The sequence below is a fragment of the Pelodiscus sinensis genome, chromosome 3 (assembly GCF_052426305.1).
Source record: "Pelodiscus sinensis isolate ZL-2025 chromosome 3, ASM5242630v1, whole genome shotgun sequence".
NCBI lineage: Eukaryota > Metazoa > Chordata > Testudines > Trionychidae > Pelodiscus > Pelodiscus sinensis.
The window spans coordinates 150,058,912-150,076,830 of record NC_143054.1 but is presented as its reverse complement, the minus strand read 5'-3'; the positions used below and the strand labels follow the sequence as shown (position 1 = coordinate 150,076,830).

Here is a 17,919-nt window from a genome sequence, read left to right as displayed (position 1 = left end):
CAAAGAGATGATCCATGAGGGGAAAGTTGCATAGATATCAAGTTGGGTCCTTCAAAGTATTTGAAGGCTTCAATATCTTGATATAGGTGAGAGGATTATTCTGGGAGGGGTGGTTGAGATTCTGTGGCCTGCACTGTGCAGGGGGTCAGACTAGATGATCATAATGGTCCCTTCTGACCTTAAAGTCTATGAGTCTATGAGTCAAGTTTAGTAAGTAAAGAGATAGGATCTCATATTGTGTCTACGTCAATGAGATCAGAGGAGTGTCGAAGGCCCGAGCCTTCAGTGTGAATTGTTTTAAGTACAACATTTAGTAAGGCAATTTACAATGCTGTTTGCTTTTGTTCAATATAAAACTCTGCTGTTTGTATCTCTGTGAAAAACTGTTTGTATGAATGAGATATGGTGTGAAGGTCATCGTTAGAGCTAGATAGTCAAGAAAGAAGGGGGAGAATGCGAGGTGAAGACAAACTGTAAAAGACAAACTGCGAAAAAACATATTGGCGTCAACAAGATAACACACCAGTCACAGACTGACACAGTGAAATTCATAGACTTCAACAAAGAAAAAGGATTATAAAAGCAGGGTGCCTTGCTATGGAACTTTGGGTTCATCTTGCCACCAACTCCAGCTAAGCATCGGATTGCAACCGATGAAAGGCCCTGCTCTCCCTCTGATCAATCTGGCTGGCCACTAGATTGATCCAGACTCTGGACTGGTAACTATAACATCATCTGGAGGAACTGTGTGTGTGAGTATGTTTGTGTGTGAGTGACTGAAAAGCATATGCAACTGTGGTATTCTCAATAAATGTGGCGTACTGCCTTTTCCCCTATAAAAGATCTTGCGTGCTTTGTTTAAGCATAACACACACTGACATGGGGGAGGAGATGTCGCAAGGCTCTACACTCTCAATTCACTAGAAAAGCGAAGGGGTAGTGTGACGGTGCAGCACCCGAGCCCCGCACGGACCAAGCGCCGTCCCCGGCGTGCTGGGGAGAGGCGGCAGCTCTGCGCTGGCTCCTGCCCTGTGCGGCTTCTTCTGCCGCAGGCGGGGCCGAGCGCGAGCTCACGCGAACGGCGCCTGGTTGCGCCAACCCAGCCCTGGCCGGGCTGGGAGGACAGGACTCCAACTCGGCCCCGCAGCGCTGGACGGCACAGGCACCCGGCGGGACGGCCCCTCCCGGCAGAGGAGGCAGCCCCGCTCTGCCGCGGGAGACATCATCATGGCGGGACGCTCAAAGGGAGCGCCACCGCCGGAGTGGAGGGAGAAGAGCCGCCAGACGGAGGGAGGCCAGGCGGATGCATCTCGGGCCCCTAGCTCCGGAGACCCAGGAGACCCCGCGTGACTCGACAAGGGAGGTAGGAAGCGACCCAGGGCAGGGTACTGGAAACCGGGGGGTTGGTGTGTTAAGGGGACCCTCTCCCCCACCAACCAGGACTGGTGGTAGCATCCCCCAGACCTTAGGGCCCTGGGTCAGGGCTCGGAGTGAGGGTGGGCCCGAGCCCTCCTACCCTCCCCCGCAGGCACAGGCGCCAGTGAGTCAATGCTAATTGTGGACCGACCCTGCCAGACTCGGGGCAGGACACCGGGGGTGTAGGGAGCACCAAGGACGGAGACCTCGGTTGAGGGAGGATGGAGGGGCGGGACAACGGCCCTGCGCAGCCCGCACAGGGGTCGCCGTGGCGCCACGCCCCTCCACACGTGGTGGAGAATGTGGACACTCTTGGTGGGGTATTGACGGTGGTTTTCTCCTGGGGAGAACACAGGGGAACCAGACCGGGACACCCCAGACCAGCCATGGAGGCATCCAAATTGTTGGAATGGATGGTGGAAACCCAACGCCAAAACCACCAACAACAAACGCAGTTAATTCAGCAACTGATGTCACAAGCTCAGGAGCAGCAGAGACAACTGATCTGGGAGCTATGCGACCGGCCCCTGCCCCTGATGGGGGGGGAGAAAACAGGGGGCGGAACCCCCCAGGCCCCGATCCACCTAACCAAGATGAGCCACTCAAATGACCTGGAGGCATACCTCGTGACGTTTGAGTGGGTGGCAGCGGCAGCCCGGTGGCCCGAAGAACAATGGGCGACCATCCTGGCGCCCCACCTTACAGGCCCAGCCCAGCTCACATACCGGGGCCTCTCGGCGAGGGACGCCCTCCATTACCACTGGGTCAAGGAGGCTATCCTGGACCAGCTGGGCGTTACCCCGGAAACCCAACGGCAGAAATTCTGGGACGTGAGATATGCTGACGGGGCACGGCCCCGGGAGGTGGCACAGAGGATCCGAGAGGCGGGGAGCCTCTGGCTCGACCCAAAGGGGAAGACCGGCCAACAGGTGGCCGAGATGGTCTATTTGGAGCAGTTCACGCACATACTCCCACCAGAGGGACAGCTGGGGGTCCGCCGACACTGGCACGGATCCCTTGATGAAGCAGTGGGCCTTATGGAAGACTTCCTCGCCGCCGAGGGGATTGGCAAGCCCGGGTGGCCTTGGACGGGGACCCCGCGCTCCACGCCGCCAAGCACGGGGCTCCAGAGGGCGAAGGAGGGATCCGCGAGGGAGGGCGCAACTTAAAAGGGTGTGGACGAGAAGAGACGACTCGCCCCGATCTGGACACGGCCGGCCCCGAAGGACCCCGCGAGTCGGGGAGGGGGCAACCCCTGGAGTTACCGCACCACCCGGACCCCGAGCCCAAGAAAAACCTCTGCTTCGAGTGCGAACAGGAGGGGCACTTCCGACGTGATTGCCCTTTTATGGACTGCTCTTTTGGACAGGCACTCACCCTGTACCAGGGTGGACCAGAGGAGAGACCCCGACTGATGGTCCAGGTCCACCTAGGCCCCATACAACTAAACGCCCTCGTCGATACCAGGAGTAGCCAGACCCTGGTCAGAGAGGACCTCGTGGACCCCGCGACTCCGAGGGGACCCCCGGTGAGGATGCAGTGCGTCCACGGAGACGTCCGAGAGTATCCCACGGCCAGGGTAACCCTGACTGATGAGGGAGGAGAGACCCAGTGCCAGGTGGCCTTAGCACTGCAGCTACCCTACCCCGTAATACTGGGATGTGACTGGAGGGGGTTCCATCGCCTATGGGCAGTGTGGCGCAGGCCAATGGAAAATGGGCGAGCCTGCGTGGCTGAACCCGAGATCCCAGAGGCCCCCTCCACGTCGGACACCGCCCGCCAGAGAGACCGGGGCACAGAGGGACGGTGGCAACTCATGACGGAGGGGATCCTCGAGGGGAGGGACTTCATCGAGGCCTAACGGGACGACACCACCCTCCGCCAAGCATGGGAATACGCGACCAACAGGACAGCGGACAATCCCGACGGCAGACGAAACGGAACAAGGTTTGAGGTACATGCGGACCGGCTGTATCGTGCTTTTAGGGACCCGGTAGGCGGGGGGGACCGGAGGCAATTACTTGTCCTGCTCACCCATAGGAAAGCAGTCCTGGAGTTGGCCCATGATAACCCGTGGGCCAGGCACCTCGGAGCGGAAAAGACCCTCCAGTGGATCCTGCAGATGTTCAGGTGTACCGGGAGGTGCGCGACTTCTGCCAGTCCTGTGAGGCGTGCCAAAGGACAGAGTCGGGAAGGGTGCCTAAGGCCCCTTTAGTGCCCATGCCACTGGTGAATGAGCCCTTCGAGCGGATTGCCCTCGACCTAGTGGGACCCCTTGAACAATCTAAGATGGGGAATAAGTACATCATGGTGGTCATAGACTATGCCACGCGGTACCCCGAGGCGGTCCCACTAAAGAACACCACCGCCCCTACCCTCGCCACCGAACTGGTGCGAATATTCGCGAGGGTGGGGATCCCCAAAGAGATCCTGACAGACCAGGGCACCAACGTAACCTCCCGCCTAATGGCTGAGCTGGGTAAACTCATGGAGATCAAGCTCCTCAGAACATCGGCCTACCACCCCCAGGCAGACGGCCTGGTAGAACATTTTAATCGAACACTGAAGGCGATGCTTCGCTGGTTTGTGGATGAGGACCCCAGCAGCTGGGACACCCTACCTCCCCGCCTTGCTGTTCGCGATCCGGGAAGTCCCGCAGGCGTCCACGGGGTACTCCCCCTTTGAACTCCTCTACGGGCAGAGACCTGTAGATATTGGACATCCTGAGGGAGGCCTGGGAAGAACAAGGCCCGAGGGGAATGAGTACGGTCCGGTATATTATACAACTCAGGGAGCGGTTGCAAAGGCTGGCCTAGTTCACCAAGGTCAATCTCACCCGGGCTCAGGAAAAGCAGGCCCATAATTACAACCAGGGCACTGTATGGAGGTACTTCGAGCCCGGGGACCAGGTACTGGTGCTCCTCCCCTCCCAGGAGTCAAAATTGCTGGCCAAGTGGCAGGGCCCGTTCAAGATTCTCCGAAGGGTTGGGGAAGTAGACTATGAGGTACGGCGGGAGGGGAAGAGGCGAACCACCCAAATTTACCATGTGAACCTATTGAAAAGGTGGCAGGTTCGCGAGCAACTGCTGGTCGTCCCGGAGGACCGCGAGGTAGACCTGGGTCCGTGGGCCGGAGACCTAGCCCCCGCAACGCCGGTATGAATGCAGGCGGCCCTGACGCCGAAGCAGCAAGAAGACCTCTGCACCCTACTCCAGCGGTACCCGACAGTACTGTCAACTACACCGGGAAGGACGGCAGTGACAAGCCATCACATCGCGACCACGCCCAGTAAGGTGTGCGACGCGATCTGCCCCCTCCTCTGAAAGATGTGGGACACGGTACAGGAAGAGGTCCAGGCGATGCTGGAACTAGGGGTCGTGGAAGAATCCCATAGCGAGTGGAGGAGCCCCATTGTCCTCATACCCAAACCTGACGGGACCCTCAGATTTTAGAAAAGTGAACGCCCTCTCTCGGTTTGACGCGTACCCCATGTCGTGGGTCGAGGAACTGCTGGCCCGATTAGGCGGGGCTCAGTACATCTTGACTCTCGATTTGACCAAGGGGTATTGGCAGATCCCCCTTACACTCGCATCGAAGAAGAAAACTGCGTTTTACACTCCGTTCGGGTTATTTCAATTTGTGACAATGCCCTTTGGCCTGCACGGTGCGGCGGCCATCTTCCAAAGGCTTATGGATAAGGTGCTACACGACCACCGGCAATACGCCACGTCCTACATCGATGATATTGCCGTCTTCAGTAGGTCGTGGGCCGACCACCTTCGGCACCTTGAGGCCATTTTAAAGGCCCTGCAAGGAGCCAGCTTGGCAGCCAACCCCAACAAGTGCTAGTTCGGGAGGCAAGAAGTCACCTACCTCGAGTACACGGTCGGAGGAGGGACGCTGAAGCCGCTCATAGATAAGATCGAAGCACTGAGAGACTACCCGGCCCCAAAAACAAAGAAACAGGTCCGCCAGCTACTGGGGCTGGCCAGGTATTACTGCCGCTTTGTGCCGGACTTCGCAGCCATAGCAGGCCTCTTGACGGACCTGACCAAAAAGGATCAGCTGACGAAGGTAAGGTGGACCGCACAGTGCGACAGGGCCGTGCAGGCGCTAAAGGAATGGCTGACACAGGCGCCAGCCCTGAGACACCCAGACTTCGACAAGCCATTCATCGTCCAGATGGACACCTCCGAGGGGGGTTTGGGAGCCGTCCTCTCACAAGAGGTAGACGGGAGTGAACACTCCATACTTTACCTAAGTAGGAAGCTGGTAGCCGGGGAGCACAATTACGCTACTATAGAAAAGGAGGCGTTGGCAGTGAAATGGGCGGTCGATTCACTAAGATATCATCTTGTAGGCAACAAGTTCAAACTCGTGATGGACCATGCACCGCTCAGATGGATGAATTCAATGAAAGACAACAACGCAAGGGTCATGCGGTGGTACCTCGCCCTGCAGCTGTACCAGTTTGAGATCGTGCACCGGCCCGGTAAGGCGCATGGGAACGCAGACTTTTTTTCCCGGGTGCACGAGGTAATGGACAAAGGAGACACACCAGAACAAAGAGGGGGGGTGTGACGGGGCAGCGCCCGAGCCCCACACGGACCAAGCGCCGTCCCCGGCGTGCTGGGGAGAGGCGGCGGCTCTGCGCCGGCTCCAGCCCTGTGTGGTTTGTTCTGCCGTGGGCGGGGCCGAGCTGAGGACGGGACTCCAACTCGGCCCCGCCGCGCCAGACGGCGCAGGCGCCCGGCGAGCCGGCCCCTCCCAGCAGAGGAGGCGGCCCTGCCCCGCCGCAGGCGACGTCATCATGGCGGGACGCTCAAAGGGAGCGCCGTTGCTAGAGTGGAGGGAGAGGAGCCGCTGGACGGGGGGCGGCCAGGCGGACGCATCTTGGGCCCCGGCTCCGGAAACCCAAGAGACCCCGCCGCCACGGCGACTTGACGAGGGAGGTAGGAAGCGACCCAGGGTAGGGTACTGGAACCTGGGGGGTTGGTGTGTTAAAGGGACCCTATCCCCCACCAACCAGGACTGGGGGTAGCATCCCCCAGACCTTAGGGCCATGGGTCGGGGCTTGGAGTGAGGGCGGGCCCGAGCTCTCCTACCCTCCCCCGCCGGTGCAGACGCCAATGAGTCAACGCTAATTGTGGACCAACCCTGCCAGACTCGGGGCAGGACCCTGCCAGACTCGGGGGGTGTAGGGAGCACCAAGGACGAAGACCTCGGGTGAGGGAGGATGGAGGGGCGGGACAACGGCCCTGCGCAGCCCGCACGGGGGTCGCCGTGGTGCCACGCCCCTCCACAGGTAGGAACAAACAGAACGGGAGGCAGCTTGAGTTCAGCTGACACAACTGAGGCTGCTAACTTGGAACAAGAAGGCAGAGGGGGTAATGAACCTCCCACCCTTGACACATTTGTCAGATATGGTTTAAGGCTTCAGCAAGAATAGATTAACTACTTGCAAAAGTGGAATGAAACTGCTAGCAACAGAGAGGTAGATGGCCTCAAATCTCGCAATGCGAGAAGCCCCAAGCCACGAAGTATGGATTCAGATCCAAGTACTCCAGAGGCCAAGGATATGGTCTAGCTGCTTATTATAGGAGAAAATAGCTGGACCTGATCTTCACCAAGTGTTTGGATCCAGAATTTTGGTTAGTCCTTCTCTACTGCTGACCATCGTGTGTGAGAGCTATGGCTCCCAAGGGATGCAGGCAGGGCTTGAAACAGAGCAAGTGGACAAGATGGGTAGGCCTCTCCTCTCACACCTGCCTTACCATCATTGCCCTTCCTAGAGTACCAGCCTTCAATGTCCAGCTAGAATTAAAGCTTCCCAGGAGAGTTTTCAGTTACGTTGATGCTTTGATAAAGATTCGCTTTGCTCCCTTTTGACAACATTGAGTATTAGCTGTCCAAGTGGTTACAGCTGTTAAGTGGAAACCTTCCAACATTTCAGCTACCCTGCAGTAAGGGAGTATCGTTTTTACAGATCTCAGTGGTAATCAATCGGATTCACCCTGCAGCAGAGGAAACTCTTTGCAGGACAGGTAGAAATACCGGCCTAGAAAGGTAGCAGTGGTGCCTGCAAACTTCCATCAAGCAAGCACATGGAAGGTACAATAAGCCATTCAATCACCTCAACTCTCCCCTTCCTAGTGTGGCTATATGCTGATCTCTTTCCCCATTCAATTGCTTTCAATATACTTTCTGGGCCAGATCCTCAACTGGTGTAAATGGGGGTAGGTGCTTTGAAGTCAGCGATTATAAAAGCTGATTTATATCAATTGAGGATCTAAGCTGCTTTGCACATAAGATTTTCTAACAATGTGTCCTTGACAAACTCTCCCCTCCTCCCGATTGTTTCAAGAACACCTGTTTTGCTAAAATGCACATGGGGTGGGAAAAGTTCCCATGGCACTTCTTGGTTAGCCTTGATCCCTTCGCCTTTGTTCCCTTTCTTGACTAGAACACATTCAATGCTGTCTCATAGTGGATGCAGTAGAAGTTCTGTTGTATGGTGGATTTAACCAGGACTGAGCTGTGCAGAGAGAACATGTGACAGGAAACATCCCTGCATGGCTGGGCCTGCGCTGATGGGGTGAGGCCAGGGAAACAGACAGTTCAATTAAGTGGGTAGTTTGGTTAGACAGATGCATAGTCAAGGAGTCCGAAAGGTCCTCCCCAGCCATGGATGTGGTAGAGCTGCCACTCAGCACAGTTACGCTCTCTCTGTATGCAGGCCCTACAGTACCACTTGCTAACTCCTCGCCCTGCCCAGCTGCTCTGAGATGCTCTTGTGTGAGAGGGAGTTACGTAAAACCTAATTCCACATGAGGAAGGATTACGCTAGTGATTTAAAAAGTCACAGTAAAAGCCGATGGCACAAGCTGGCAAGCAGCCTGATTAAAGTGACATCTCACAAATCTGCTCTCCGCTGGAAGGGCTCGGCTTAAAGGCTCCCACAGAGGGCTGCCGTGTTGTTCTCTGCCCTTTTTAGTATCTATGCAACAGTGAAGCTTGTCAGCACACAGAAGTTATTATAACCTATCTTATTGCCAGACGGAGAAGGGAGCCGGAAGGTGACCCAAAATTCAAGGATCCATGGCTCAGACATATTCAGAAAGATCATCCTGATGGCCAGGGGAGGGACATGGGCTGGAGGAGAGAGGAGGGAATGACAAACAATGTCTCCTAACTGGAAACCAAGCCACAGACGCTGCCTACATAGAGAGGAGAGCAGCTGGGGCCAAAAATACCCATCGGTTGTGACAAAACAGGTGCAAAATACCAGGGGCCTGATCTCAGGCCCAGTGAAGTCCATGACAAAAAAAAAGACTCTCACTGACGTCAGTAGGTGTCACACAGCACTTGCCACACAAGGGCCTCCCACAAGCATCCCTGCCAAGACGCTTTACAGAAGAGGAAGGCAAGATATGGGGCCCCTGGGCTGGATTCGACCTGCCAAGCCACTGGCTACGGCCTACAGGCTGCCCCACCAGAACCCTCAGGTACAGAGCAGCTGGCCACTTCAGGGTAGCCCCAGGCCGCTTTAAGCTGCTCCCTGTGCTCTCTGCTCCAGGTGCTGAGGAGGGTGGGGAAGGCTTAATGGAAATCAGTCAACAGAAGCTGAGAGATTTTGCTAGGGGCGGAAGTAGTGTATGAAGTCCTGGTGCCTGGAGCAGACAGCCACAGGGAGCAGCCAATCATTTTGAGCAGCCTAGGACTGCGGCAAGCTAGGAGCCTGCTTTGAGGTCCTGCAGGACTGCTGACCAGGAGCCACCTAGGTAAGCACCTCCTGGCCGCAGCCTGCCTCTAGCACCCCAGATCCTCCCTCCCCTCTGTTCCCTGCCCCAGGTCACCATTTAAACACTCTGCACTGCACCTCCTTCCCTTATGTCACAATTCCCTCCCAGATCCTGCAGCCCCTCCTATGCTCCTCCTCCAGGTCAGAATCCTCTCCTGCACCCATACACCCTCTTAGACCATGCACCCCAACCCCCTGACCCAGGTCACAATCACCTCCTTCACCCAAACTCCCTCTCAGACCCCACACCTCCTCCTGCACCCCAGTCACCTACCCCAAGCTCCTTCTGCACCCAACCTCCCTCCCAGACCCCACATCCCTTTCATAGAAAAGTCCAGCCCTTGAACATTTACCAAAATCTTGGAGTGGCCTCCCACCAAAAATTATTGCCCACCTCGGCTTTACAGAAATGCATTCCCAGCTAACTCAGTGGTGCTCTGGGGATGGAGCACCCACCAAAAAATAAGTGGGTGCTTGGCACCTACTGGTGGGCTCCTCCTCTCTCTCCCTCCTCCCAGCACCTCCCACCAGCTGCAGGCCCTGCTTCTTCCCATCTCTCCCCAATGCCTCCCACTCACAGAGGATCAGCTGTTCAGAGTATGCAGGAGATGTTGGGGGAGGGGAGGGAACAGGAAGAGGCCAAGTGAGGACTGGGCTGGGTGACATGTCTGGGAGAACATCCCCAGATGCTGGGGACCCAGAAGAAGAAGGGGGCAGGACCAGCCACTTCTAGCAGCCAGGATGCTGCTCTGCAGCATGAGAACAGGAAAGCTGTTTTTTGTTCCATGAATTATCCAAAAACTGCTAAAAGTTTCCAGTTTAGAGTCTCTCAGTTTGCTGACAAAAGATAAGTTTTCAAGGGACGCTGATTATTCCCGTAAAAATGTTAATTTCCTTGAAAACCACATTTTCTGACAAAAAGGTTTCATCAGAAATTTTTCTACCAGACCTAGCAGCAACATATTTAGTTGACATGCCCATAGCAGTCTGTATGGGTGCAGGTATATTCCCATATGTTTATGTGTATATAAGTAACAGGATGCCATATGACCATAACACCATGACAATAGGTATCTCAGATCACTTTTGTTCCTGGAGTCAGTCTTTGGCCTTCACGTCTTGAGACCACAAGTGTGCATAGGATTCATAGACCTGCAAAGTTACTGTGCACCAGTAGCTGTCCTTTTGATTTTCTTTAGGGTAGGGGGAGTTTTAGCTCTGGGATGAGCTCTCCACTTTTCTAGAGCTAAAATAATATAAGAACTGATTTTCCCTTCTAATTCTAGCATCCAGAAAGAGAAATACTATCAGGTGATCAGAAATGATGTTATATTTGCCCCACAGATGACTTCATGAGGCTTTAATAACATTTCATGAAAACCCAAATGAGTCACTCGCCTGCCCCTATTTAAAACCTGCTAGAAAGTATGTTCATGTCCAAGAGAAAGAACCCATCAGTAGAGAGGTAACAAAATTCTGCAGGCCCGATTCTGAACTTTCTGTTAGATGTAAATTCAAGTTAGTGAGGATAAAGTTGGCACAAATGAGATCAAAATTAAGCCCAGTATCTCTTTTCTATCATTTTAACTAAGCACAAATCATTGTAGAATTCAGGAGCTCAAATACACCTTCAGAACAGCTCGCTGTAACATGGACTTTGCTGACCCAACAATCACTGGTCAGGCAGTCAGTTCTATTCAGAGGAGAGGATTGGCAGTGGTGCTTTTCAGTTGTAGCACTGGTATTTTAAAGGACATCTTTGCAAATGAAGATCAAGTTGTAAAGATTCTGGCTTTGAATCAGTTCCCAGTTTCACTGCGGCAGTTTGGGTGTGACTGGAAGCAGATCCTAGTCCTTACTCAAGTACTTCAGAGGGATGGCCGAGTTAGTCTGTAACTGGAAAAACTTAAAAAACCACAAATAGTCTAGCAGAACCTTAAAGACTAAAAAAACCACATAGATGGTATAAGCTTTCATGGGCACAACCCACGTCTCCAGATGAATGGAGTTATTAAAGGTCCAATTCCAAAATAAATAGGGAAGGGGGGGCAGAGGGGAGAGAAGGAAAGGAAAAGGGGGGGGGAAGTCAATTAGAGTATTCAGGTTACATGAAGCTGATAGAGAAGGTGCAAATTGTTCTTAAATACCCATGTTTGGGTGGTTAAGTCATTAGAATGTGGAAGGTCATGTGCTAGCCAGGTAATGTCTTTATTCATAATTTTGTGAGGGGGTCCCAAACCTGAAGTTAAGTTCCAAGTCTTCCCTGTGTATTTGGCTTGTGGAATTGGCCTTAAACAACACTGTAACTTTGAGATCCATTAATGTCCAGGTGGGTTAAAGTGTTCTCCAACAGATTTCTGTATTGCCTTTTCGGATATCTGATCTGTGTCCATTAATTATTTCCCGTAGAGATTGTAAGGTTTGGCTAACATACATGGCAGAGGGGGCATTGGTAGCATTTGATGGCATAGATCACATTAGTGGCTGGGCAGTTAAATGAACCCCTGATATAGTGGCTGATGTGGTTGGGTCCAGTGATGAAATTGCTTGTGTAGAAGTGTGGGCAGAGTTGGCACCAGGGCTGATTGCAGGGGAGGGTTCCTGGATGATTATGATGGAGATGTGTTCCATGGTTACTGGAAAGAATTTGTTTGAGGTTAGGGGGTTGCCTGTAAGCAAGAACTGGTCTTTCCACCAAGGTCTGTGAGAGTGAGGGGTCATTTCCCAGGATGGGTTGTAGATTGTTGATAATGCGCTAGAGGGGTTTGAGTTGTGGGCTGTAGGTGATGCCAAGTGGAATTCTGTTGTTTTTTCTTCTTGGCCTGTCTTGAAGGAGTTCGTGTCTGGGTACTCTTCTGGCTCTGTCCATCTGTTTTTTCACTTCTCCGGGTGAGTATTTCAGTTTTAAGAATGCTCTATATAAATCCTGTAGGTGTTTGTTTCTGTCTGTGGGATTGGAGCAAATCCGGTTGTATCTTAGGGCTTGGCTGTAAACAATAGATTGAGAAATGTGTCAGGGATGCAAGCTAGAGGCATGAAGGTAAGTGTAGCAGTCGTAGGTTTCTGGTATAAGGTGTTGGAAATGTGTCCGTCATGTAATTGTACTGTAGTGTCAAGGAAGTGGATTTCTCATGTGGACTGATCCAGGTTGAGGTTGATGGTGGGGTGGAAGTTGTTGAAATCCTTGTGAAATTACTCACATAGTTTGCATGGAAGATAAAGCTGCTATTTTGGTCATAGGGAAGATGGATGGGAGAAGCAACATTTCAGATGCCATGAAATAGTTCTCCTGGAGAAAGCAAAAGCTCTTACCTCACCCTTTTGCATTTAGGACCCTGAATCCTCTGTGTCTGCTGATTTTCCCTGGGAGCAGGATCAGAACCCACATGGTATGCAGCAGCACTCGCAGCCCAACCTTGTGCCACTACAGCATCTTAGGACAAAGCACTGATACCAGTTGTGGTGGGGTGTCTAGCCCAACGTAGCTTGGACCAGGGGTCAAGTCATTCACAAACAGGCCCAGAGGCCTAGTCCTTTAAACACAGGCCCTGAGGCCTAGTCCTTTACAGTATCCGCACTTACTCCAGGTTGTGGGAATCAGGGGTAGGGGGGGCCGGGCCCACCCTCTCCACCAGGCCCCAACCCAGGGCCCTATCAGTGGTGGGTGGTTTTATGCCTAGGCTGCCCTGGGAGCATGCCCAGCAGGACCACGGGGGAGGGGCGTACTCCACCCAATGGGCATGCTTGCCCCCCTCCTGCTCAGTGCGGGGTGGGCAGACCCCGTCGCACCAGTACAAAACAATCAAGGAGAGCATCTTAGCCTGAAACTGAACAGCCTTTACATTTCTGGGTTTGAATAAGAACCAGGGATTCTCTACATTACAACATTTACATGCTTAGTTCGGTATACAGCACAATTACAGGGAGTAAGCAACAAAAGGCATGAAGACTCAAATAGTACTCTGCTGGGCACGTGCTAAAGAAACCTAGAGATTACAGACTTGAATCTCAAACTCCGTTAACAGGCTGTTAATGATTTGCTCAGGATGGCTCTGGAAGGGTTTAAGAGATGGACTAGAATCCTATTTATCTAGTCATTTAGGGTCAGATCCTCAGATGATGTAAACAGATGTCAAAATCAATGGAGTTTACTTTAATTGGCTTGTGCACATTTATAGGGTTGAAGATCAGGTCCCTCGACCATGCTGAGTTCCTAATAAGGAGGATTCTTTTATTCCATAAATCACTGAAAACCCCTTAAACACAGAGCTCCTTTAACTCACCTTCCACTCAGGTTGTCATTCTGCTTCCCTGAAATGCAGACAAATTAACTAGCATTATTTGTAAGGAATTACCCTCCTTGGAACAAGGGGAACAGGAAGAAAAGGATACATCCCCAGGATAACTGCTTCAAGGCATTTGATAGGTAAGGACTCCCTGGTCATTTCTTTTGCCGTCTCCATTAACCTAGGATAGAAAAAAAATTGGTCAAAATAGTCAACAAAAATTAAATATTCCTCTTACCTTATCCCTCTGGTTTTATGGGGCCCAATTGTCCTTTCAAGGATGTAACTCCTTTGATTCCTATGGAATCACTCCTCATTTACAAGTAGGTCTTAATCTACAGGTAGCCAGGACTGAGTGGCAGCAGATGTATTAGAGAAACCAGATATCTGTGAAGGGTCACCTTTAAGTAATTGCTTTTGCTAGTTCCTTTAATTGCTTTTCCCTGTTTGCCCTCTGTCATGTTCAGGAGAACCGTTCACCAATGGAAACCAATGAAACTATTCATGGAGAAAGGATCTACCAAAATCTGAGCCTCACACTAATCTCTACTCTGGTCATCTGAAGCTCATGATCCTATCTACATGTTCTGTTAGTCTCTAAGGTGCTGCAGGAATATTTGTTGTTTTTTCAATTTGACTAATCTCTACAGAGAAGGTACTATATGTCATGATATGTTTGCACAAGGCATAGGGACTCTAGGTGCTAGTGTAATGCAAATTACCAACACTAGCATAATGCATTCTTATGTCCGTAGTACAACAGGCACGCTTGACATTCTGATTTCAAAACAAATGCCAGTGATACATTCTAATTATTAACAGCAGCTCTGCGTTCATCAGGAAAAGTTGGTACATTTTCAGGTAAGCATTTGTGTCTCCTACAGCAGAAGCATCTGACTATAGAGATGCCTGCCAGCAGAGCCCCAGCTGCTGAGATTTAAAATCCCACCCCGAGGAGTTCACTGCATTCCCAGCATCTCCTCTGCAGAAAGCGAGATCCCCAAAGCAAGAGTTAAAGCAGAGCTGCACATCTCATGACAGCAGGCGCTTGCACAAGTAACCCCACATGCACCCCATGAATGCACATTCTAAAGCTCCACCCCCCTCAGCAGCCCCAAATCCTCTACAGTTCTTGGGGAATGGAATGGGGGGGCAGCATCCAAACTGTGTGCACTCCCTTCCAGGTCCCTATGAGACAGCTACAAGGAGACCCCATGAAGCTGGGCTCCAAGGCCCAGAGGGCAGGTTCCCCAAACCTTGCAGTATCCCACACGCAGTGCTTCTGCAACATCCAGTGCCTTCTGCCCCAGAGGAGGAACAGGCCCACTGACGGGGTGGAGGGAAGAGGAGAGGGGGAAAAGGGGGCAATTGCCCCGGGGCCCAGAGATTCAAAGGGTCCAGGGCTCACAGCCAGAGCCTCAGGTTCTTTAAATCACCACCAGAGTGCCACGTTGGGAGCTCCATGCAGCTCTGAGGGCTGGAGGAGGCCCAGTGCCAAACTCCAAGTGGCACTAAGGGATGGCTGCCCCGATCCCTGCTTTTCTGACCGAAGCCCCACTCCTTCCAGGAGCTCAGAGTTGGCCCCTGTGACCAGGCGGCCCCGCCCTGCACTCAAGCCCAGGGAAACCACCTGGAGCCGGGGGCGGAGAGGGCCCCACCCACACAGCCCTACTGGGCATGCTCCGAGGGGAGCCAAGGTATAAAAGGCTGCTGGCCTGCTCAGAGGGGGCAGACCACAGCCTGAGTTGGAGCTAGCACCCACCGGCCAGAGAGGGTCGCCAGGACTGCTGAACATGCTGCTGTCAGGCCCCAGCCGGGCTCGCCCCCAGTGACGGAGCTGCCGGCTGAGCCCCCCGTGACCCAGGCACCGGACCGGACGCTGCCGACTCTGACGCTGATGGGGGAAGTACCAGTACAGCCACCCGACCAACGCCGATAGGTGGGACCACGACGGGCCGGGGGCAGGAAGCGACCCAGGGCAGGGAGCTGGAAAAGCCCCTGAGGGCTGCTGGGAGGAGCCCCCTCCGAGCCAGTGGTGGGAGTCACCTGCCACTCATAGGGCCCTGGGTCAGGGCCTGGTGGAGAGGGAGGGCCCGGGCCCCCCACCCCTCCTTCCCTGAACCCCAGTGAGTGGGGAGCTCGGCCTGAGGACTAGGCCGCAGAGCCAGCATACTTTGGGACTAGGCCTGTGGGCTGTATTACCCCTAAAAGAGGGGCATTGCACTTTGGGGCTAGGCCTGGGTGAGCTGAACTATGCTCCGGATGGGGGCGGCGACCTCAAACCAGGGGGGAGCCCCCCGACAGCCTGGAGTGCCCTGAATGCCCACACTCGGCACATCACAGCACTCAGCAATTAGCCTGGCTGCACTTGCCACAGGCTGCCATCTGGGGGGGTTAATCGGGGGGCTGCAGGAGAGCTTCCACCCCGAGGAGCCTGCAGAGTCACCCCAGTCCTCCCATCGGGGGCTCGTACCCCATTCCTCCCTGACCTCCTTCCACTTACCCCTCCCAAGCCCCCCCTTCCTGATGTACAAAATAAAGGACACGTGTGCTCAAAAATAGAAATTCTCTTTATTGAGCAAAACTCGGGGAGACTGGGAAAAGGAGGTGGGAGAGGGGAAGAGAGAAGGTGGAAGAAGGGGAGGGCAACTAAAATGATCAGGGGTTTGGAACAGGTCCCATATGAAGAGAGGCTAAAGAGACTGGGACTTTTCAGCTTAGAAAAGAGGAGACTGAGGGGGGATATGATAGAGGTCTATAAAAGTATGAGTGGTGTGGAGAGGGTGCATAAAGAAAAGTTATTCATTAGTTCCCATAATAGAAGGACTAGAGGGGTATGTCTACACTACAAAGTTAGTTCGAACTAACGGACGTTAGTTTGAACTAACTTTCCTAGGCGCTACACTAGCGCTCCGTTAGTTCGAACTTAATTCGAACTAACGGAGCGCTTAGTTCGAACTAGGTAAACCTCATTTTACGAGGATTAAGCCTAGTTCGAACTTACTAGTTTGAATTAAGGAGTGTGTAGCCCCTTAATTCGAACTAGTGAGAGGCTAAGGCTTCCCAGGTTTCCCTGGTCACCACTCTGGCCAACACCAGGGAAACTCTATTGCCCCCCTCCCGGCCCCGGAGCCCTTAAAGGGCCATGGGCTGGCTACACAGTTTGTGCCAGTTGCAAGGCTGCAAGCACCCGTGCCAGCAGACCCTGCACCTGCCACACAATGAGCCAGCCACCCGAGGACTCCCAGCCCTCCACTGCTCCCCAGGACCAGCCTGGCGGCTCCCAAGAGCCTGCCCGGGGGCGCAAAAGGCGGGCGCCCGCTTGGTCAAGTGCAGAGATCGTGGACCTCATCGAGGTTTGGGGGGAAGCCTCCAATGTCCACGATCTCCGCACTAGCCACAGGAACGCGGCCGTCTACGGCCGCATGGCTGCCAGCCTGGCCGCCAGGGGCCACCAGCGCAGCCGGGAGCAGGTCTGCTGCAAGGTCAAAGACCTGCGGCAGTCCTACTCCCGGGCCTGCCAGCCAGGGGCCGACCCAGAGGCCTGCCCCCACTTCCATGCCCTGGACCGCCTCCTGATTGACCCCAGGGCAGAGGGCCCGCTCCTGGAGACGGAGGAGGAGGGCTCTGAGAGCCAGGAGCCTGCCGCCAGCCTGCCCGGGACCCCCGAGGCACCCCACAGAGCCACTCGCCTTTGTCGTCTGAGGCCGGGGAGGCGTCCACCTGTGAGTACCATCGTGTTCCCATTATGTGTACGGGGGGGCTGGGGCAAGAGGAAGCCCCGGGAGCGTGCGCCTGGGCCTTGCCCACCAAGGAGCAGCAGCTGGGGATCCTGCAGGGGCCCTGGCCTTGCAGAGGGGAGCTGGGTTTCACACACCTGGGCCCTTGGGGTAATTGACCACTGGTCTTGTTGCACCACAGCTGCAGCACCTGGGCCTGCAGGGCGCACCACCCCGCCTGCAGCAGCTGCCCGTGCCTGGGCAAGCAGGAGAGCCAGGAACGAGGAGGAGTTCCAAAGGCGGCACCTCCGGTTCATGCACCACCAGCTCCGCACCCAGGACCACTGGGTCCAGGAGGACCTGAGGCTGTGCCGGAGGAGTCTGGAGGCCCTGGAGGAGCAGGGCCGTGCCCTGCGAGGCCACCTCCAGAGCCTGCTCGACCGCTTCCCATTTCCTCCTCCCCCTGCTCCTCCTCCTGCTTCCTCCACACCCCCTGTCCCTCCTGCCCCCCCCCTCCACAACCATTTCCCACTGACGCCCCCGGACCCGCAGTGTGGCGAGACGGGAGAGGCAGCCGGACTCCCACCCCTGAGCTTTCCTTTCCCTTCCTCCCTTCCCTCCCCTTCCAGCTCCCTCGTCCCAGGTTTCCCCCTCCCCTCTCCCACCCTCATTCCTCCCTTCCACCACCCACTTATGT

General features: G+C 54.3%; 1 protein-coding gene across 1 annotated transcript in view; it reads right to left on the bottom strand.

Annotated features, from left to right (window-relative positions):
* The window catches only part of VASH2 (vasohibin 2), a 98,625-nt gene that overhangs the window by 38,605 nt on the left and 42,101 nt on the right, over nucleotides 1-17,919 (bottom strand). Inside the window, exon 5 of the mRNA XM_014575269.4 lies at nucleotides 13,610-13,684. Within this exon, the coding sequence (XP_014430755.1) occupies nucleotides 13,610-13,684 (75 nt within the window). The remainder of the gene's footprint in view (nucleotides 1-13,609; nucleotides 13,685-17,919) is intronic.